Source organism: Sapajus apella, unplaced genomic scaffold, assembly GCF_009761245.1.
Source record: "Sapajus apella isolate SASKATOON/1434 unplaced genomic scaffold, GSC_monkey_1.0 scaffold7, whole genome shotgun sequence".
In the NCBI taxonomy this organism is placed as follows: domain Eukaryota; kingdom Metazoa; phylum Chordata; class Mammalia; order Primates; family Cebidae; genus Sapajus; species Sapajus apella.
The window spans coordinates 1342876-1366044 of NW_022436947.1; the positions used below are offsets into that span (position 1 = coordinate 1342876).

General features: G+C 47.2%; 1 protein-coding gene across 6 annotated transcripts in view; it reads left to right on the forward strand.

Annotated features, from left to right (window-relative positions):
• The window catches only part of DENND2A (DENN domain containing 2A), a 110685-nt gene that overhangs the window by 46324 nt on the left and 41192 nt on the right, over nucleotides 1–23169 (forward strand). For 5 of the 6 annotated variants that reach the window (XM_032275815.1, XM_032275814.1, XM_032275812.1 and 2 more), the window contains 6 exons: nucleotides 1025–1152; nucleotides 3456–3577; nucleotides 10835–11035; nucleotides 15776–15869; nucleotides 16960–17010; nucleotides 18174–18361. In XM_032275815.1, coding sequence (XP_032131706.1) covers nucleotides 1025–1152; nucleotides 3456–3577; nucleotides 10835–11035; nucleotides 15776–15869; nucleotides 16960–17010; nucleotides 18174–18361 — 784 coding nt within the window. The remainder of the gene's footprint in view (nucleotides 1–1024; nucleotides 1153–3455; nucleotides 3578–10834; nucleotides 11036–15775; nucleotides 15870–16959; nucleotides 17011–18173; nucleotides 18362–23169) is intronic. The other variant, XM_032275813.1, reaches the window with a different exon arrangement.

A 23169-nucleotide genomic window follows, 5' to 3' on the forward strand; every position in this document is an offset into this window, starting at 1 on the left:
GAAGGTACTAAAACTTTCAAGTTCAAAAAATATTTGTAGAGAACAGAATTTGCTTAATGGCTGGAGGATTAGTGTGATCATATTTCTCCTCTTCAGGGAGCCTAATCACCTACCTGAACCTCAGAAGGGGAGGTTTGTTGTCCCTGACTATAGAAATAATGCTAGAATGTCCGGGCACAGTGGCTCACACCTGTCATCCCAGCACTTTGGGTGGCTGAGGTGGGTGGATCGCTTGAACTCAAGAGTTCAAGACCAGCCTAGCTAACATGGTGAAACCCTGTCTCTACTAAATTACAAAAATTAGTCAAGTATGGTGGTGCATGCCTGTAATCCCAGCACTTTGGGAGGCCAAGGCAGGTGGACCACCTGAGGTCAGGAGTTCAAGACCAGCTTGGCCAACATGGTGAAACTTTGTCTCTATTAAAAATACAAAAACTTGCCAGGCATGCTGGTGCATACCTGTAGTTCCAGGTATTTGGGAGTAGAGTCACAAGAATTCCTTGAACCCAGGAAGCGGAGGTTGTGGTGAGCCAAGATCGCACCACTGCACTCCAGCCTGGGCGACAGAGTGAGACTCTGTCTCAAAAAAGAAAAGAAGGCCGGGCGCGGTGGCTCAAGCCTGTAATCCCAGCACTGTGGGAGGCCGAGGCGGGTGGATCACGAGGTCAAGAGATCGAGACCATCCTGGTCAACATGGTGAAACCCGTCTCTACTAAGAATACGGAAAATTAGCTGGGCATGGTGGCGCGTGCCTGTAATCCCAGCTACTCAGGAGGCTGAGGCAGGAGAATTGCCTGAACCCGGGAGGCGGAGGTTGCGGTGAGCCGAGATCGCGCCATTGCACTCCAGCCTGGGTAACAAGAGCGAAGCTCCGTCTCAAAAAAGAAAAGAAAAGAAGGTGATTTCAGTAACAATTTTTCTAAGAAAAAGAAAATTTGGGCAAGGGGATATATTAATATATTCTCTGAACCAGCCTAATTTGATTCAAATTCTTTGTTTTTTCCTCCCATTTTGCACAACCCAGAAAGTCCTATGAGTTTGAAGACTTACTGCAGTCTTCCTCCGAGAGCAGCAGGGTAGACTGGTATGCGCAGACTAAGCTGGGGCTGACACGCACTTTATCGGAGGAGAACGTCTATGAAGACATTCTAGGTAAGAGGCCACACCGTCTGTGTGTGGGTCTGAGTCTGGGAGAAAGGAGAGGGGAAATGGGGCTGACTGCTGGAAACACACGTGCACACACACAGACACACACACACACACGCACACTCTCTCTCTCTCTCTCTCTCTCAAAGATGCCTGTGTACTCAGATGAGAGAGCAGGCTGGGGGAGAGTGGGAGAGTGAGCTTCACCTCACGGGATGTGTGAGAGACCCTGGGGCTGGAGGGGGAAGCCTGGCTGGTGATGCGTGGCCAAGGAGCCAGTGTGGCAGAGTGGCATAGCAAGAAGCGTGGGATCTGGAATCTGAAGATCCAGAACCACGTCTTGGCTCTGCTGCTTATTGGTCGCAGGACATTGAGCTGGTGACTTCCCATCTCTGAATGTCAGTTCTCCCATCTGTGTAATGAGGTTGCTGCTAGCTCCCTTGCAAGGTTAAGGACTGGAGAGAATGGTATGTCAACTGCCTGGCTTATGATGGATGCTCAGTCGTCTGCAGAGATTACTGAATGAAAGAAAACTCTACACGCCAGAGCCTCCTTCAGAAACTGTCAGAGTGTGGCACTAACAGGGCATCAGAATGCAGACTAAATGCATGTCTGGTATTTAAAAAGTAACTTTGGCTCTAACGCATCCTCTGAGATTTCAGAGTGGGCCTCAGATTCAGAGTTTAGTGAGTTCAGTCATCTTTAGGGAGGTTGATGGTTTTAGTGAAGTGTCAGCTCCAACTGCTCTCTCCTTGTTGGAAATAGATGCTCAATGCTGCATAGAAAAATAAGCACTGAGACAAAGGATCTTTCAGCAATGCAATTTTTACTTCCTGAACTGCAGGAAGGGTAACTCTCACTAGCCATCATGCCAGTAGAGTACAATGAACAAAGGAAAACAGACAAATTTATCCCCTATGCATTTGGGGTCATCCTTACTGCTGTGTCTGATCTCCATTGGCTACAGCCAGACCTCATAATCTGAACTAAAACCTGATTGGCTAACAACTTAAAACTTTTCTAAACAGGTGAAAGCAATGGAGAGCTGGGACATGCCTATGAGCACATCCAGCACTGATATCTTAAAATACAAGGACATAGAATGTACTACGTGCCTGTAAGCATGGCATTTCTAATATGCTTATGGTGGCAGTAGGGGAAGACACAAACTGATAAGAGGGAGAAACCCATGTGTGTGTGCAGGTGAGGGACAGGTATGGTGGATATATATAGACATGTGTGCATGTAATCATCAATACTAGAAAACACTGGAGGAGGAAATAGAAGACTTCAGGAAGGGCAGATATTTAGCTAAGCAATTGGAATTGTACCTGTGTCCAGGACACGGGAGATGGGCTCCTGCCAAAGCAGCGGGATTCCCAGATCTAAAATGGGAGAGAGAGATCTGGACTTCTTTCAGCAGTGACTGCCTAAGAGGATGCTTTCAGTTATAAGGAACAGAAAACCAAACCGTCAGCTTGTATGACCAGAACTGGCGGCTTTTCTTTCTTCTATTTCTTTTTTTTTAGACAGGAATCACAATCTCAGATCACTGCTTCCTCCACCTCCCAGGTTCATGTGAATCTACTGCCTCAGCCTCCTGAGTAGCTGGGATTACAGGCACCCGTCACCACGCCCAGCTAATTTTTGTGGGGTTTTTTTAAGTAGAAACAGGATTTTGCCACATTGCCCAGGCTAGTCTCAAACTCCTGGGCTCAGATGATCCACCCTGAGCTTCAGCCTCTCAAAGTCCTGAAATTACAGGTGTGAGCCACCGCACACAGCCTCCTTCCTCCGTTTCTCACCTCTCAAGTTAGCTTTATTCTCAGCAGGCTTCCCAGGGCCCCACAATGGCTGCCACCAGCTCCCTGGAATCCAAATCTTCCTGGTGGAGAGAAGAGCTTTTCTCCTGCAAGTCCCAGCAGAGATCCTGAGGTTCACCCTCCCTAGACCAGTCGAAGCCCCTTGTTCACTTTTGGAGCCCAGGAGTGCCACACTGTGATATCTTCTTAGGCTTAGAATGACAGCCCTGCCCTGAACTGATCACTGAGGCAGCTATTGGGATACTTAGACTAGCTAAAGCACTAAAACGGAAAGTGGAGCTGATCTCCTGTGGCCACGAATGAGGAGATGGAGAGGTAACCCAGTGAAATCAGGGACTGCTACAAGAGGTGAGGCGCATGGATGGCAAAACGGCAGCTCTCACTGCAAGGACAGACACAGGAGGGACCAAGATGCTGACCTCAGTGTTCCAAAAAGGAAAATGTCCTCAGTGTCCCAGGTTCCTGACGCATTGCCTTTGAACACAGATCCGCCAATGAAGGAGAACCCTTATGAGGACATCGAGTTACATGGTCGCTGCCTGGGGAAGAAGTGTGTCTTGAACTTTCCTGCATCTCCCACCTCTTCCATCCCTGACACAACCACCAAGGTAAGAGTCACCTGGGAGCGGTGGCAGGAGAGGGGGCCCCAGCACAGTGGCCTTGAGCACACTGGAGTTCTGACTGGCACTGGAATTCTAGGCCACCCCTGCCCACCCTGCCAGGCTCCTGGATTTGTGTATCGTTAGCTGACTGGTCTTCCTGCCTCTAGTTCTCTTGGAGCCTCTATGCTCAAAAAAGCTTCCTTTTATATATATATATATATATACACACATATATATGTATATATATATTTATATACATATATATATACACACACATTTTTTTTTTATTGCACTTTAGGTTCTAGGGTACATGTGCAGATCATGAAGGATTATTGCATAGGTACATACATGGCAATGTGGTTTGCTGCCTCCATCCCCTATATCTGGCGTATCTCCCCATGTTATACCTCCCCAACTCCCTACCCCCCCGCTGTCCCGCCTTAGTCCCCCACAACAGACCCCAGTGTGTGATGCTCCCCTCCCTGTGTCCATGTGTTCTCATTGTTCAACACCCGCCTATGAGTGAGAACATGCGGTATTTGATTTTTCTGTTCTTGTGTCAGTTTGCTGAGAATGATGATTTCCAGATTCATCCATGTCCCTACAAAGAATACAAACTCATCGTTTTTTATGGCTGCATAGTATTCCATGGTGTATATGTGCCATATTTTCCTTGTCCAGTCTATCATTGATGGGCATTTTGGTTGGTTCCAGGTGTTTGCTATTATAAATAGTGCCGCAATGAACATACGTGTGCATGTGTCTTTGTAATAGAATGATTTATAATCCTTTGGGTATATACCCCGTAATGGGATTGCTGGGTCAAATGGAATTTCTATTTTTAGGTCCTTGAGGAATCGCCACACTGTCTTCCACAATGGTTGAACTAATTTACACTCCTACCAACAGTATAATAGCGTTTCTATTTCTCCACATCCTCTCCAGCATCTGTTGTCTCCAGATTTTTTAATGATCGCCATTCTAACCGGCGTGAGATGATATCTCAATGTGGTTTTGATTTGCATTTCTCTAATGACGAGTGACGATGAGCATTTTTTCATGTTTGTTGGCCTCATATATGTCTTCTTTTGAAAAGTGTCTGTTCATGTCCTTCACCCACTTTTGAATGGGTTTGTTTGTTTTTTTCTTGTAAATCTGTTTTAGTTCTTTGTAGATTCTAGATAAAGCTTCCCAAAATACCATTTAGCTTCTGGCTCAGAAACCTCTTCAAGCTGGGTAAATAAAAGATGGTCCATACGCCTCACACGACTGTTAAGAATGTCCTAACATAGAGCAAACTCTAAGATACAAGACTGAAAGGCATGATGTAGAGCAGTAGTTTTAAAGTAATTTACCATTTGTGGGTTTTTGTTGTTGTTTTAATTAAGACTGGGCGTTGTCGCTCTGTTACCCAGGCTATAGTGCAGTGGTGTAATCATGGCTCACTGCAGCCTCAAACTCCTAGACTCAATCAATTCTCCCACCTCAGCCTTCTAATTACCTGGGATTACAGGCACATGCCACCAGCCCAGCTAATTTTTGTTTTTTTTTTAGAGACTGAGTTTCGCTATGTTGGCCAGGCTGGTCTCGAACTCCTGACCTTAAGTGATTCGCCTACCTCAGCCTCCCAAAGTGTTAGGATTACAGGCATGAGCCACTGTGCCCGACCTGGATGCTGAAATTTGAATTTTGTATGACTGTCACTTGTCATGAAATATTATTTATTTTTCCAACCATTTAAAAATGTAAAAGTTATTCTTAAGTCATGGCTTGTACAAAAACAGGTGGTGGGCCAGATGTGGCCCACAGGCCAAAATTTGCCAACACCTGTGCTAGGTCATTTTTACCTCTGCCCTTGCCTCTCCCTGGGACCTCTCCCCTTCTTCTGAGGCCCAGTTCAATCATGCGTCCTTGAAGAAGCTTCTCCAGCCTTCCCAATCCCTGAGGCTTCTTCCTCTCTGATCATCCTTAACACTCAGTGGGTTAAACCATTTCACACCAAATTGTATACTGCATTATGACATCTCTTATGTTGAGTTGAGTTGTGGTTTGTTATCTAATATCTCTCTCTTTCTTGTTTTGTTTTGTTTTTTGAGACGGAGTCTCACTCTCTCACCAGGCTGGAGTGCAGCGGTGCAATCTCGGCTCACTGCAACCTCCACCTTCCGGTTCGAGTGATTCTTCACCTTAGCCTCCTGTGTAGCTGGGATTACAGGCATGTGCCACCATGCCCAGCTAATTTTTATATTTTTTGGTAGATATGGGGTTTTCACCATGTTGGCCAAGCTGATCTTGAACTCCTAACCTCAAGTGATCCACTCACCTCGGCCTCCCAAACTGCTGGGATTACAGGCGTGAGCCACCATGCCCAGCCTTAATATATCTTAAAAACATCTCCCCACCTAGATTATAAATTCCTCAAGGCCAAAGGGAATGTATTCTAGATCTAAGAAGAGAGAAAGAAAGAAAAGGAAGGAAAGGAGGGAGGGATGGAGGGAGGAAGGGAAAGGAAGGAAAATAAAGAAAGAAAGAGAGAGAGAGAGAGCGAGAAAGAGGTATATATTCTATTTCTTTGGTTTTCAAAAGGTATATATTCTAGATCTAAAAAGAAAGAAAAAGTGAGAAAGAAGAAAGAAAGAAAGGAAGGAAGGAAGGAAGGAAGGAAGGAAGGAAGAGGTATATATTCTATTTCTTTGGTTTTCCTATAAGGCCTAGCATATATTCTAGATCGAGAGAGAGAGAGAGAGAGAGAGAGAGGAAAAAGAAAGAAACAAAGAAAGAAAGAGGTACATATTCTATTTCTTTGGTAGTTTTATAATATTTGGTAGAAGGACTTAAATTAAGGAAGGCCAAGTACTGGCTGCAAAGGTCAAGTTAAATCTCCTTGCAAGGATCTGTTTCCAGCCTAAGAAAAGCAGTTATCTTCCTGTTCCAGCCCCACAGGGTCAGCATCACTGGCAGGGAGGGCTGAGTCTCCACCTGAGCCTGTCTTCTGTGCTTGATGGCCATAAAGGATGCTTCCTGCCACCAGCCTTCTGGAAAAGGTGAAGGAACAACCTGTCCCAAAGGATGGATCTTACAGACCCAGATAAATCACTCCAATACTTGCCTGCACCTTAACAGTTAACTGCCATTTCTCTTCTCATATGGAAAAGGGTGTCATCATGAATAATCCATGGCAACTGACAATTAGCACATACTTTCTGCTTGCCTTGGAAATGTGCTGTTCATGTTTTCATTGGAATAGAGATGTCTTCAACATTTAGGAAATCCTTCATTCCCCATGGCAGAGAAGCCTGACTTAAAGGAAGAAAGCAAGCTGTCACACCTGGTCTGTCCCCTTCAGGTCCTACCTGGCTCCCCACTTCATGCAGGGAGTGAACTGCATCACCCCTGAGGAACAGTGAAAAACATCTGCCCAGGCCAAGCGCAGTGGCTCACACCTGTAATGCTAGCACTTTGGGAGGCTGAGGCAGGTGTTTCACCTGAGGTCAGGAGTTCGAGATCAGCCTGGCCAACATGGTGAAACCTGGTCTCTACTAAAAATAGAAAAATTAGCTGGGCATGGTGGCGGGCACCTATAGTCCTAGCTATTCAGGAGGCTGAGGCAGGAGAATCACTTGAACTTGGGGTGCGGAGGCTGCAGTCAGCCAAGATCGCACCACCTCACTCAAACCTGGGTGAAAGAGCGAAACTCCGTCTCAAAAAACAAAAGCAAAAACATTTGCCTAAGGCAGCTCTGCATTCCCAGCACTCCTCCCTGATGCCAGGAAATAAAGGCTTACCAACCCTTTTCTTCCTGTCCCTGCTGGGCTGGAAAAAACCTAGAGCATCTGCCACCAAAGCAGCTAAGCCCAGGAGGTGAGAATGTCAGCAAGAACTTATCATCCGGCTCTATCTGTATCTGTAGCTGTCCTGAAAAAAGAGGATCCAGTTGTCCAAAGCCCATGTCTGATTTCCAGGGATCCTTGCAGTCCCTCAGCAGGACACCGTGTCCATGCCCATTACTCTGCTCGTCTACATGTGGGTGTCTGCTGTGTGCCCCATTCTGGGGGACAGCCACAGACTTCATCACTTCCTCCATTAGCTCATCAGATATTCATGGAGCATCTGCCACATCTGGGCTACATCTGGGACCCTAGAACTTGCAGGAGCAGTCCCTCCACGTGACCTCCCCTACCAGCCGAGGGGAGATCCTAAGCCATCTTCAGGATGTTCGTTTCATTAGGCCACGCCTAGTTATTCCAGTCACTTGAATTTCCATTTGAGAAGGAAGGGCTAGTCGGATAGACTCTCCTTAGAAAGGACCAAGTGTGCAGCTGGATACAGATACTACTGCTGCTGAACACAAAGTGCAAGCTCCTGAAAGGGACTGTTTTCTTTTCTTCCTACGAATCACCCACCATTTCTTTTCTTTTGAGAAAGTCTCCCTCTGTTGCCCAGGCTGAAGTGCAGTGGCATAATCTCAGCTCACTGCAAACTCCGCCTCCCAGGTTTAAGTGATTCCTGTGCCTCAGCCTCTGAGTAGCTGGGATTATAGGCACAGGCCACTGCCAGCTAATTTTTTTTGTATTTTTAGTAGAGACAGGGTTTGACCTTGTTGGCCAGGCTGGTCTCGAACTCCTGACCTCAAGTGATATCTGCCCTCCTCAGCCTCCCAAAGTGCTGGGATTACAGATATGAGCCACTGCACCGAGCCTATATTTTTCAATATATGTTCTTTTTAAAAATAACAGCTGGGTGCGGGGGTCCATGCCTGTAATCCTAGCACTGTGTGAAGCCAAGGTTGGAGGATTCCTTGAGGCCAAGCATTCAAGACCAGCCTGGTCAACATAGTAAGACCCCATCTCTACAAAAAAATTTAAAAATTAGACAGGCATGGTGCTGCACACCTGTAGTCTTAGCTACTCAGGAGGCTGACATGGGAGATTCCCTCTAACCCCAGAGTTCAAGGCTACAGTGGGCTATTTTTGTGCCACAGCTCTCCAGAGTGAGAGCCTGTCTCCAAAATTAAATAAATAGATAAAAATAATCTTTTTTTTTTTTTTTGAGACGGAGTTTCACTCTTGTTACCCAGACTGGAGTGCAATGGCGCGATCTCGGCTCACCGCAACCTCCGTCTCCTGGGTTCAGGCAATTCTCCTGCCTCAGCCTCCTGAGTAGCTGGGATTACAGGCACGCACCACCATGCCCAGCTGATTTTTTGTATTTTTGGTAGAGACGGGGTTTCACCATATTGACCAGGATGGTCTCGATCTCTTGACCTCATGATCCACCCGCCTCGGCCTCCCAAAGTGCTGGGATTACAGGCTTGAGCCACCGCGCCCGGCCTAGTAGCGTGATCTTAGCTCACTGCAGCCTCTGCCTCCTGGGTTCAAGTGATTCTCCTGTCACAGCCTCCTGAATAGCCCAGGCACCCACCACCACACCTGGCTAATTTTTGTATTTTTAGCAGAGACAAGGTTTCATCATATTTGTCAGGCTGGTCTGGAACTCCTGACCTCAAATGATCCACCCACTTCAGCCTCCCAAAGTACTGGGACTACAGGCATGAGCCACCGTGCCCAGCAAGTACATTAAGATTTTTTAAATAATTGGATAGTATTCCCCTGTGTGGATATATCATAATTTGTTTGACCAGCCTTTATTGATGGATATCTAGGTTATTTCCAGTATTTTGTGATTACAAACCATGTTGCAATGTACAATATCCTTTGCACAATAAGTTTCCTTGTAAAACATTAATGTTGTACAAATAAGAGCATATCAACAGGGTAAATTTCTAGAGGTGGAATTTCGGGGTCTGAACTATATGCATCATAGTTTTGTTAACTCATACTAGACTGCCCTCCATAGCACTGTGCCATGTGATACTCCCACCAACCGTGTATGACAGTGTTGGAGTGACTTTTTTCCCTCACTTTCACCAACGGAGTGAGCTATCCAATTTTCTTATCTTATCTCTGAGCAAAAAATGTTCCTTTAATGGAGTTTTAATTTTCTTTTCTCTTGGGAGTGAAGCTAAGAATCTTTTTATATGTCTTAAGAATCCTTGTATTTCTTTTTCTCTACATTTTCCATTGTTATGCCTGTTTTTCTTTTGAGTTGTGAGTCTTTTTTTCATTAATTTGCAGTATATTTTAGGAAAATGAGTTGATTTCTGCAGGTTATTTTCTGTGGGTTGTAAATTTTTTAGCAAGTGTTTTGTTTGCCTTTTGACTTTGTTTGTTGTTTTGTTTTGTTTTGAGACAGAGTCTCACTCCATCACCCAGGCTGTAGTGCAGTGGTGCAATCTCAGCAGTCTCCGCCTCCCAGGTTCAAGCAATTCTCCTGCCTCGGCCTCCCAAGTAGCTGGGATCACATGCAGGCACCACCACACCCAGCTAAATTTGTATTTTTAGTAGAGATGGGATTTCACCATGTTGGCCAGATTGGTCTCAAACTCCTGACCTCAAGTGATCCGACTTGGCCTCCCAGAGTGCTGGGATTATGGCATAAACCACCGCACCTGGCCAGCTTTTTGACTTTGAAGAGGCCTGTTTTAGAAATAAGATATTAAGACCCAAAGAAACACAATTCCTTGTATAAAAGGCACTCAGCAGCCAGGCGTAGTGACTCAGGTCTGTAATCCCAGCTCTTTGGGAGGCCAAGGCAGACAGATCACCTGAGGTCGGAAGTTTGAGACCAGCCTGACCAACATGGAGAAACCCGGTCTCTACTAAAAAAAATATATAAAATTAACCAGGCATGGTGGTGCATGCCTTTAATCCCAGCTACTCAGGAGGCCGAGGCAGGAGAATCGCTTGAACCCAGGAGGCAGAGATTGCGGTGAGCCAAGATCATGCCATTGCACTCCAGCCTGGGCAACAAGAGCAAAACTCTCTCTCAAAAAACAAAAAAAGCACTCAGCAAGCCTGCGGCAAGGCCAAAGTGAGGCTTAGGCCTTGTAACTCCCAGTCCACGTGTCTTGGGTTGTCAGAAAGCCTTAGCTGTAACATCTAGGGATTGAGGCAGGTGACCTCGCACTTGTTTAAAAAGAGAAACTGGATTAGATTTACATCTCTCTTCACCACACCCATTTTCTGTAATTTGATGATGCATGAACTCACTGAACACTTACTGGCATAACCAAACTCCACCTGCGCTGGGAACACAGACTGGTTCCCTTCTCAATTTCCTTGTCTGGTCCCTCCCACCACCAGCCATCCCCCAGTTAGTTTCCTTTGAACTCATTTACTCTTCTTTTCTCCTTTTCCCTCACAGCAGTCATTGTCCAAATCTGCTTTTTTCCGACAAAATTCAGAGAGGAGGAACTTCAAGCTGCTGGACACTAGGAAGCTGAGTCGGGATGGAACCGGGTCCCCTTCCAAAATCAGTCCCCCCTCCACTCCCAGCAGCCCTGATGACACTTTCTTTAACCTTGGAGACCCCCAGAACGGCAGGAAGAAGAGAAAGATACCTAAGGTAATGCTGGCAACAAGCTTCATGCTCCAATATGCGTGACCCCTTCTCTGTGAAAGAAGACTGCAGAGGGGTCTGGGTGGAGAGTACGTCACTGGGCCTCTGCCACCTGTGTTGCTGCAGGCCAGGCGGCCACAGTGAAGCCAGCAGGCTGGAATATCTGGACCTTCTCCTGATAATTTCTCTGGTCCTATATGTTCCTCTTAGCCACTCTTCTCCCAATCTTAGCTGCTTGTCTGATCCCAGACAAGGTTTTAATGCCCAAGCTCAAAAAGCCACAGCTCCTTCCTTCATCGCCTCAAAAAACAGAACTCCATCCATCATGCTCTGCCTTGAGACTTGGCCGACACCCGCCACAGAGGCAGGTCCCAGTCTGTGCTCTGAGACAGCCCTTCTCAACAATACCTCTTGTGGCTCCTTGCAGCCAAAAAGGTAAAACATGGCCGGGCGCGATGGCTCAAGCCTGTAATCCCAGCACTTTGGGAGGCCATGGTGGGTGGATTGCCTGAGGTCAGGAATTTGAGACTAGCATGACCAATATGGTGAAACCCCGTCTCTACTGAAAATACAAAAATTAGCCGGGCATGGTGGTGTGTTGTCCTAGCTACTTGGGAGGTAGAGGCAGGAGAATTGCTTAAACCCAGGAGGTGGAGGTTGCAGTGAGCCAAGATCAAGCCACTGCACTCCAGCCTGGGCGACAGAGCGACACTGCATATCCAAAAACATCCCCAGGGGCTTGGGTATACACATCTTTATGCATCTGTTGTTGGTTACATTTCCTTTTGCTCCATTTCAATGCTATAGTGCTGGTCTCTCTTCATTGACCAATTTGGTACTGTAGGGTAGGCAGAATTTCTCCTTTACCCTCTTAGGGTCTCCAGCTGAGCCTTAGATTTAAACTGACATAAAACAGATTAACAAGAGAAATGCATACTAATTTTATTTACAAGAATGTGGGAGCCCTCAAAAGAAAAATGTAAGACCCACGGAAATGACTGAGTCTATGTGTTTATATACCAGGTTGAACAGAGTGGCCATTGTGGAAAAGCAACCAGGAAGATAAGGGTTAAACAAGGTTTGTTTGATTAGATTTCTCTTGGCCTCGACTGCCCATTGCTGGTGATAATGTTTCTTCCCTCCTGTTAAAAGGAGGGCCTCTTTTACATGAGAGTTTCATCTCCTGTTTTTAAGAAGAAAAGAGAAGGTCAGAGAGCCCTTTCTGCACCTGCTGTTTTTCAAGTGTCTTTAGTTAAAAATAATTAACATAATTTGACTGGCTTAAAAAAAAAAAAAATAATAATAATAATAATAATAATTAACATGGCAAAGTGGCATATTTTTAGGTGCCATGTCCTGAACTACTTCAAGATCAACTTCTTAGAGGAACTTTTAAATTAGGGAGTTAATTTTAAAAAGTTCAGAGTTAACTCTGAACTTTTAAATTCAGAGTTCATGGATGGGCTTTAGGAGGTCATGAAACTCATAAAAATGTAAAATTTTATGCAGATAAGTTTTGGTGTGGGACAGTGTAGGTTTCATGGATTTTTTTTATGTTTTTTTGAGACAGAGTTTCGCTCTTGTTGCCCAGGCTGCAGTGCAATGGCACAATCTCGGCTCACTGCAACCTCCACCTCCCAGGTTCAAGCAGTTCTCCTGCCTCAGCCTCCCAAATAGCTGGGATTACAGGCACGCACCACGACGCCCGGCTACTTTTGTATTTTTAGTGGAGACAGGGTTTCACCATGTTGGTCAAGCTGATCTCAAACTCCTGACCTCAGGTGATCCACCAGCCTCAGCCTCCCAAAGTGCTAGGGTTACAGGCATGAGCCACCGCGCCTGGCCGGTTTCCTGGGATTTCTCAGAGTGACCCACTGACCTGAAAGAAAGTCAAGGGAGGCCAGGCATAATGGTTCACACCTGTAATCCCAGCACTTTGGGAGGCCAACATAGGAGGATCACTTGAGCCCAGGAGTTCAAGACCAGCCTGGGCAGTGTGGTGAAACCCCATCTCTACAAAAAATTTTAAAATTAGCCAGGCATAGGGGTGCACACTTGTAATCCCAGCTACTTGGGAGGCTGAGGTGAGAGAGAATTGCTTGAGCCCAGGAGTTAGAGGCTGCAGTAAGCTATGATCGTGCCATTGCACTCCAGCCTAGGTGACAGAGCGAGATGCTGCCTCTAAAAAGAGAGAGAAAGAGAGAGAGAGAGACAGAGAGGGTTCTGCTGAAGTCCACGGAGGGAATATGCCTTTAAGTAGTGGTGCCTGTTGAGTGACTCACCTTAGCAGCACTAGGAGAGGTTATGAAAGGACTTGGCAGGTCTGAGGACAGCTAAGAACTTTTATCCTAGAAACCAGAAAGGTGTTGGAGGTACCTCACGTAAGTGGAGTCATACACCTTTTGTGACTGACATTTCACTTCGTGTAGTGTCTTCAAGGGTTAAGCATGTGTCAGCATTTTCTGCCTTTTTTAAGACTAAATGATATTCCACTGTATGTATATACCACATTTCGTATATCCATCTATCTGTCCGTGGACACTTGGCTGTTAGAAAGTTGGAGTATTTTAGGCCAGGCGCAGTGGCTCAAGCCTGTAATCCCAGCACTTTGGGAGGCCGAGGCGGGTGGATCACGAGGTCAAGAGATCGAGACCATCCTGGTCAACATGGTGAAACCCCGTCTCTACTAAAAGTACAAAAAATTAGCTGGGCATGGTGGCGCGTGCCTGTAATCCCAGCTACTCAGGAGGCTGAGGCAGGAGAATTGCCTGAACCCAGGAGACGGAGGTTGCGGTGAGCCGAGATCGCGCCATTGCACTCCAGCCTGGGTAACAAGAGTGAAACTCCGTCTCAAAAAAAAAAAAAAAAAAAAGAAAGTTGGACTGTTGAAATACGCCAGCCCCTTCGTTTTTCAGATAAGGACATTTGAGACCATAGAGGCCAACAAGTGGCCCAGAGATACCAGCCAGAAGCGAAGCAGGCCAGACAATTTTTAAATGTTGAAAGTAAGAATTAAAATATTCAAGCCAGCGCGGTGGCTGCCACCTGTAATCCCAGCACTTTGGGAGGCTGAGGTGGGAAGATCACTGAGGTCTGGAGTTCAAGACCAGCCTGGCCAACATAGTGAAACCCTATCTCTACTAAAAATACAAAAAAATTAGCTGGGCATGGTGGTACACCCCTGTAATCCCAGCTACTCGGGAGGCTGAGGCATGAGAATCACTTGAACCCGGGACACAGAGGTTGCAGTGAGCCAAGATCACACCACTCTACTCCAACATGGGCGACAGAGCAAGACTGTCTCAAAATAAACAGATAAATAAAATAAAATAAAATATTCATAGTACATGGAAATTGGTTACCATCCTATATTTTTGTTTACTGACATATACAGATAAAAGCATTATATAACATTTAACATGTAGCTACGAGATAATAAGATTAATTTTGTAAGCACACAGAACAACTATTTTAGAATTCCTCCATGTGTGGGATTCTAAATCACATGTGCCATGAATGTGTGTGCTCTTTGATAGCAAGCCCCGGGGGACCCAGCAAAGCAAAATGTGCAAATCCACACTTACCAGCTTCTCATGCAAGAGGGAAAACAAACGCATAGGAAACACCAGACTTTTTTCGTCTGAAATACGAAAAACATTTTCTGTGGATGCAGGTCTCCTTGAAAATGCATCAGACAACTAGGCTGGCCTGGGTAGTGGGGAGGGGGCCAGGCACAGGGCATCTGGCAGTGGTGATGGGGGAGACCCATCTGGGCTGAGTGGCCTTGTTGGAGGCTTGGGATGTGTCCCACACCAGGATATCTGTGTGCACTTGCACACTGCGTGTGTGTGTTCTGTGAACACATGGAGGGTGCATGACGTCTGGGGTGCGGGTCCCTCTGCAGATGGGGCAGAACGCTTGGGTGCATGGCACCGCTCCCCACAATCCCAAGCGAGGACTCGGGAGCCGGTCTCATCCTGGTTCCCACCCGATTCAGGGCTGGTCTGACATTCTTTGGAATGGTTCCCATGAAGGGAGCCCTGCCTGGGAACTTTTTTTTTCCCTCTCTTTCTTTTCTTGTTTTGTTTTGGGAGGAAAAGCTCCTTCCTGAGCCGCAGTGACATCATAGCTTCAGAGGGAGAGCAGCCATCGCACTGTGAGCAATGGACTGTCTCCCCATGGGTCTCTGCTGCTCATGAGCAGATCCAGATGACAGCTGCCCAGATGGCAGTGAGGCTGGCAGCCTCCTTTAGTTTCATTGACAGTCACAGTCCTGTTTGGTAGAAAAAAAATGACTAGGCTGGGCACGGTGGCTCACGCCTGTGGTCCCAGCACTTTGGGAGACCAAGGCAGGGGATCACCTGAGATCAGGAGTGGGAGAACAGCCTGGCCAGCATGGCAAAACCCGGTCTCTACTAAAAATATAAAAATTAGCTGGTTGTAGCGGTAGGTGCCTGTAATCCCAGCTACTCAGGAGGCTGAGGCAGAAGAATCTTTTGAACCCAGGAGTTAGAGGCTGTGGTGAGCTGAGATTGCGCCACTGCTGCACCCCAGTCTCTGCTCCACAAGAGCAAAACTCCGTCTCAAAAAAAATGAATGAAAGACACCCCTGAGCCCATGGGAGGTGTGTCCCACTCCCCCTGGCCCTGGCCTTCCATCGTCCTAGGAGAGGGGCAGTGAGGGAAGCCCAGCCACCGCAGAGAGCAGGCTGCTAACACTGGCTCTTCTTCTCCTGGTGTCTGGCAGCTGGTGTTGCGAATCAACGCCATTTATGAGGCCCGGAGAGGAAAGAAACGGGTGAAGAGGCTGTCCCAGTCAATGGAGAGCAACTCAGGAAAAGGTAGAACCCCCACCACCAGCCTTCCTCCTGCGAGAATCAGGAAAGTGGCTTCCTGCTTTTTCTGATTGGCTCACCAAGGAGAACAAGCTGATGCTTTATAAACGTCCTGCATTGTCTTCGGGACAGTGGCAGAGCCAGGAGCTCAGCCTGGGCAGCATGTCCCCTTCCTCCCTGTCCTTGTCCTTGTCCTCATCCAAGTCAACCCAGCACTGCAGGCCCTGGCCTGACTGTGGGAGCAGCCTTCCTTGCTTAGCCTGCACAAAAGGGGCCAGGACCTTCTGCTCTGTTATCTCATATAAGTACCATTTAGTACCATCTGAACTAGAGCCAAATTAATTTGGCAGTACATTGAGGCAGATGAGACGTGGTTTGTGCAGTACATTGAAAGAGACAACAGAGGCTGGGGGCTGTGGCTCGCACCTATAATCCCAGCACTTTGGGAATCTGAGACAGGCAGATCACCTGGGGTCAGGAGTTCAAAACCAACATGGTGAAACTCTGTCTCTACTAAAAATATAAAAATTAGCTGGGGGTGGCCGGGCGCGGTGGCTCACGCCTGTAATCCCAGCACTTTGGGAGGCTGAGGCGAGCAGATCATGAGGTAAAGAGATCGAGACCATCCTGGCCAACGTGGTAAAACCCCGTCTCTACCAAAAATACAAAAATCAGCTGGGCATGGTGGCGCATGCCTGTAGTCCCAGCTACTCAGGAGGCTAAGGCAGGAGAATCACTGAACTCTGGAGGTGGAGGTTGCAGTGAGCCGAGATTACGCCACTGCACTCCAGCCTGGCAACAGAGAGAGACTCCATCTCAAAAAAAAAAAAAAAATTAGCCAGGGAGGGGTGTAGATGGTGGTGCATGCCTGTAATCCCAGCTACTTGAGAGGCTGAGTCAGAAGAATCTCTGGAACCTGGAAGGGGGAGGTTGCAGTGAGCCAATATTTCTCCACTGCACTCCAGCCTGGGTGACAGAGCGAGACTCCATCTCAAAAAAAAAGAGAGACAACAGAACACCCGCTCTGAATTAGAGAGAGTTTCCTGCACTAGAAGAATTCACATTTGCAACTGTCTTCCTTGTTCTTTTCTTCTAGTGACAGATGAGAACAGTGAGTCTGACAGTGACACAGAGGAGAAGCTGAAAGGTGAGGAGAGCCATTGCTGAGCAGGACGCAGGCAGGTGACTTGGAAGCTGCAAAGGTGGCCCCTCCTCCTCAGTATAAGGGACAGAAGCGTCCTGCTCCAGCTTGCTTGGCAAGGCAATGGAGGGGGGACAGTGGGGCCACAGAGTGCTCCGGGCCAGTCAGTCAAGGGTATGATCAAAATGGCACTGCAGTCGCTGAGAGCAAGGGTGGCTACAGTTACGGCAGTGACCCTGCTCCCATACCTCTCCCTATGTCCTGAGTGTTTTCAGACTTCGAGGCTTGGCACTGCAGCCCCAAGGCTCCAGAGACCTGGAACTCCTGCCGCACTTCTGTTCAAGTTACTGTGTGATCTGGAGGAAATCACTTAAGATTAAGGGCCACTAGTTCCTCATCTGTCTGATGAAGTTGACATAATTGGTCCCTGTGGGTCTAAAATTAGATCGTCCAGGCCTAGGCTTTAGTGACTTTTCTGCAATATTTCAGACCCCAGGGAGAAGCCAAAGGAAGCAAGTACAGGTTGCTGAACAAGGTGACAGGGACCTGTCCGCTCAGTGACTCTGCTGCATTCACCTCTGACACCCAGCTGCTCCCAGACCCACCTCTAGAATGAAGCAAGGCCATTTCGTTGCAGAGTTAGTGGCAGGAGGGGAGGTGGACAGGAGTTCCTGAGTTAGTGGGGTCTCTGCCAGTTGAGTCACACAGGATGTTTACAAAGCTCCCAACTCCAAAAGCCCTATGGTCTGGATTCTGTCACATCACACAAACCGAAAGACAAGGGAAATGGCTGAGGGGAGGAGTCACTGTCCGCACCCCATCAGATAGATGAAGGCAAGGACATCAGCCACTGCCCAGAGTCCAGACAGCAAAACCATGGCAGAGCAGAGCCATAGTTCCAGGCTCCAGCACCCTGATTGGTCTGGTAGCCAATTGAATGTTGCTTCTCCCAGAACTTTGGCAGAGATCCCAGATAAAGAGTTTCCTACTAATTTGTTAGACACAGAAACACTTTGGGGATTAGAGAAAAGTACTTGAGCTGAGAATTACATAACTTATTGTCGGTTCAGTTCCACATGGGCTCATGGTCATTTCAGTCTCCTGCGCTCTCTGTGTCTCTCTCTATCTCTCTCTCTCTCTCTCTCTCTCTCTCTCCTTCCCTCATCCAGCTCACAGCCAGCGCCTGGTCAATGTGAAGTCCCGCTTGAAGCAGGCACCTCGGTACCCATCACTTGCCCGGGAGCTCATCGAGTACCAGGAGAGGCAGCTCTTCGAGTACTTTGTGGTTGTGTCTTTGCACAAGAAGCAGGCTGGGGCTGCCTACGTGCCAGAACTCACCCAACAGTTCCCTCTGAAGGTACGGGGAGGCCAGGGTCCTGTGGCCTGCCAGGGTTCTAACCATCACCTTGTTGGGACTCATGAATTCAGGGAGGCGTGGGAGTCTGAGGAACACCTAGCATCTAGAATCTTGAAAATGGATCCTAATTAGGGTATATCAGATGGAAAAAAAAAAAAAAAAACCGCTGCTGCTAGAGAATTTGGGAGGTCCCAGAAAGGAGAGATTCGGGGACTCAAAAAGTATGGCCAGACAAATGCCAACATTAGCCGGGCATGGTGGCACGCGTCTGTAGTCCCAGCTACTCAGGCTGAGACAGGAGAATCGCCTGAACACGGTACTCCAGCCTGGGCAACAGAGCAAGACTCCGTCTCAAAAAAAAAAAAAAAAAAAGTATGGCCAGAAATGCTTTCTCATTTCTTGTGGTCCCTGTGCTGGCTATGCCATCCCCTTTGTCCTCCCCTTCCACCTCCTTACCCAGCCAGCCACATCTCTTCCTAACCTAGCCTAGAAGCCTCTTTCCCTCAAAGCCCCAGCATGTCTCCCTAAGCGGCATCATGTTTGTGTCTGTGCTGAACGTCTGCTTCGCTTGTGCACTGTGCATCTCTGTGTATGTGCAGGAAAGTCCTTTTGTTACAGGGAGGGAATCTCCATACCCCTAGAGAGTGTTCTTGGATCTCCCACAAAAAAAGAATTCAGGCCAAGTCAGCAGAGTAAAGTGAAAGCAAATTTATTTAGAAAATAAAGGAGGCCGGGAGCGGTGGCTCACACCTGTAATCCCAGTACTTTGGCAGGCCAGGTGGGCAGATCCCTTGAGGTCAGGAATTCGAGACCAGCCTGGCTAACATGGTGAAACCCCGTCTCTACTAAAAATAAAAAAATTAGCTGGGCGTGGTGGCAGGCACCTGTGGTCCCAGCTACTCGGGAGGCTAGGCTGGAGAATCGCTTGAACTCGGAAGGCAGAGCTGGCAAAAAGTAAAGGATCGAAAGAATGGCTACTCCATAAACAGAGCAACCCTGAGGGCTGCTGGTTGCCCATTTTTATGGTTATTTCTTGATTATATACTAAACAACAGGTGGGTTATTCATGCCTCCCTTTTTAGATCATAAACTGTCATGGTGCTGGTGAGAGTGTAGCAGTAAGGATGGCCAGAAGCACTCTCATCACCATCTTGGTTTTGGTGAGTTTTAGCCAGCTTCTTTACTGAAACCTGTTTTATCAGCGAGGTCTTTATGACCTGTGTCTTGTGCTGACCGCCTGTCTCATCCTGTGACTTAGAATGCTTTAACCATCTGGGAACGCAGCCCAGTAGGTTTCAGCCTCATTTCACCCAGCCCCTACTCAAGATGCAGTCGCTGTGGTTCAAACACCTCTGACACTTTTATGTCATGGACCATGGTTGTGTGGATTCAGCTTTACCATATGTTAAATCATGGCACCTGAAGTAAAAAAAATAAAATGGCACTTAATATAACCTGAAGCAACATGGCCAATAATTTATAAATTATTCTTAGGCTTTGGCATCAGTATTAAAGAGGTTTTTACCATATTCTAATTCAATTCAATCAGAATTTACTAAGAATATATTACATTCAAGCAATTTTCCACCTGGCCCTGGTGGAGTGACAGTGATGAACAAAATGTATCTCCTGTCCTCAAGGAGTTTAAACTCTGCCAGGAGGACATAAAATAACCATCTTCTCCCACCCTCAGAAAAACATGCAAAGATTCACCAGGTAGAATCTGATGGTCTCTGGATAAACCCATGCCTCAGGGAGGGCAGAAGGGAGGGAGCGTCTGTCCTTGCCCACTCAGGGCCTCCCTTTGCCATCACCACCCAGGCATAACCCCAGCATCTTCCGAGGCCCAGATCCCGCTGTTCCCTGGCCTCAGCTCCTTTCCCAGGCCAGCTTTCCTTCCATACTCCCCACTGTGGTCCAACACCACAATCAAGCCCTATTTTTGGAGTTTAGGGTAGCAGCTATGTAGACTGAAGTAAACCATAGGTGCTGGCCTTCCAAAGGTGACACTCACTTCCTCTAGCTGTCACACTTCTAAGGAATGAGCCCCTGACACCCCACTGCCACAGATATGCCCAGATTTTTTTTCGGTGGGGGCGCCGCCCCATGGATAAGAGAGGCTGCTGGGTATGCTCACGCTGACTCACAATGGAGAGCACTGAGGCATGAAGGGCTATCTATCACCCTGTTCATTGCCTCGGAGCCCAGCACAATGCTGTTCACATGGCAATGCTTGATCAGTGTTCCAGGAATCAAGTTAATTAATGACTCACCATATGATCAAATGATGATCATTTCCAGCCAGGAGTCACCCACATTAAATTTTTTTTGTTTCTAGAGCAAAGTTGCACAGTTACTGTTGAAAAGGGAACTGGGCTGGGCGAGGCGGCTCACACCTGTAATCCCAGTTCTTTGGGAGGCTGATGCGGGAGGATCACAAGGTCAAGAGATCGAGACCATCCTGGCCAACATGGTGAAACCCCATCTCTACCAAAAATGCACAAAAATTAGCTGGGCGTGGTGGCGCATGCCTGTAATCCCAGCTACTTGGGAGGGTGAGGCAGAAGAATTGCTTGAACCCGGGAGGCAGAGGTTGTGGTGAGCCAAAATCGCACCACTGCACTCCAACCTGGGTGACAGAGTGAGACTCCGTCTCAAAAAAAAAAAAAAAGAACAAAAAGGAACTGATCCAGAAATGTATTAGGAAAGAAATCACTAGTAATCCCGCCACACAGAGACCATCACTGTTAACATTTTCTTTCTCATCCAGTCTTTTCTCATGGTGTAATTTTCTTACAAAACTGGAATCATACACTGCAGAATTTTTGTATCATGTTGCATGTACTCTTTTGTAAACCTCTCATTATTTATAAGCATATTTAATAAAAATTCTAAAACATCATTTTTCAAGTTATATATAATGCTCCAATATGTGAGTATTTCCTAGTCTATTTATCTACTTAACCAGTCCTCTTCTTTTGAAAATGTATCTGGCTATAAGTGGTTTTTTTTGTTTGTTTGTTTTGGTTTTTTTTAGAAGGTCTCACTCTATTGTCTAGGCTGGAGTGCAGTGGCACAGTCTTGGCTCACTGCAGCCTCTACCTCCCAGATACAAGCAATTCTCCTGCATCAGCCTCCCAAGTAGCCAAGGTTACAGGCATGCACCACCACGACCAACTAATTTTTATATTTTATTTTTCACCATAATGGCCAAGCTGGTCTCAAACTCTTGACCTCAAATGCTCCGCCCGCCTCAGCCTCCCAAAGTGCTGGGATTACAGGCATGAGCCACCGTGCCCAGCCTCTGTGTGTATTTTTGAGACAGGATCTCACTATCACTCTTGTCATCCAGGATGGCATACAGTGGTACAATCACAGCTCACTGCACCCTCAACCTCCTGGGTTCAAATGATCCTTCCCGCCTCATCTTCCTGGGTAGCCGGGACTGCAGGCGCATGCCACCATGCCCAGCTTATTGATTTTTTGTAGAGATGAGGTCTTCCTCTGTTCCCCAGGCTGGCCTCCAACTCCTAGGCTCAAGTGATCCACCTACCTGAGCCTTCCAAAGTGCTGGGATCCACTGTGCCTTGACTTTTTTTTTTTTTTTTTAAATGCAGCAATGAGGCCAGGCATGGTGGCTCATGCCTGTAATCCCAGCATTTTGAGAGGCCAAGGTGGGTGGTTCACAATATCAGGAGATCAAGACCATCCTGGCTAACAGGGTGAAACCCCATCTCTACTAAAAATACAAAAAAATAGCCAGGTATGGTGGCACACCCCTGTAGTCCCAGCTACTCAGGAGGCTGAGGCAGGAGAATCGCTTGAACCCGGGAGGAGGAGGTTGCAGTGAGCCAAGATGGCACACTGCACTCCAGCCTGGGTGACAGAGCGAGACTAAGTCTAAAAAAAAATGCAATGGTGATCATCCTTGTACATGCATTTTTTTTCCTTGAGATGGACTCTTGCTCTTTCTCTAGGCTGGAGTACAGTGGCGCAATGTCGGCTCACTGCAACCTGCGTCTCCCAGATTCAAGCAATTCCCCTGCCTCAGCCTCCTGAGTAGCTGAGACTACAGGCGCGCGCCACCACACCTGGCTAATTTTTTGTATTTTAGTAGAGAGGGTTTCATCATGGCCAAGATGGTCTCGATCTCCTGACCTCATGATCCACCCACCTTGGCCTCCCAAAGTGCTGGGATTTCAGGTGTGAGCCACCGCGCCCGGCCTATACATGCGTTTTTACATGTCAGCCTATTTTATATCTCCTTGCCTTTCCTCCCTTGCTCCCTCTGTAGGAAAGACTTTTTCCTCCTTCTCTCTCTTCTCTTTTTAACCTTTTTTGTGTGAGTTTTAGCCCTCACTTGTGTCAAGTCGCCTGAATCAAGGCACAGTCCTATTTGCATGCTAATGTTCCATTAAAATGTTTCCTATCGCGTATTTGTCTTTGACAGTTCAAGGAGCCTGGGCTGTTTTCCAGCCATCTGTGATTGGCTGTATTTGTGGGAGATTTCTGTGTTCGGCTTTCTGTAACTGTGTTCCTGTGCATCTATGAGCCTGTGTGCGTATGCACTGATACCTCATAGGTTGATGACAGTGTGAGTAGGCACTTGTGCACCTGTATTTGTGTGTGTCATATGTGTGATCTGAGGTGGGTGCATGCAAGTGGTGACTGGGCTGTTGAAAAGGGCTGGAACTTGTTTTCCCATGAAGCCTGCTCTTTGGTCCTGAATGATGTTTCCTTTGTGGAGAAACTCCTTTGGAATTCTTCCCTTTGGAATTCTTCCTCCCTTTGGTATTCTTCTTCCCTCC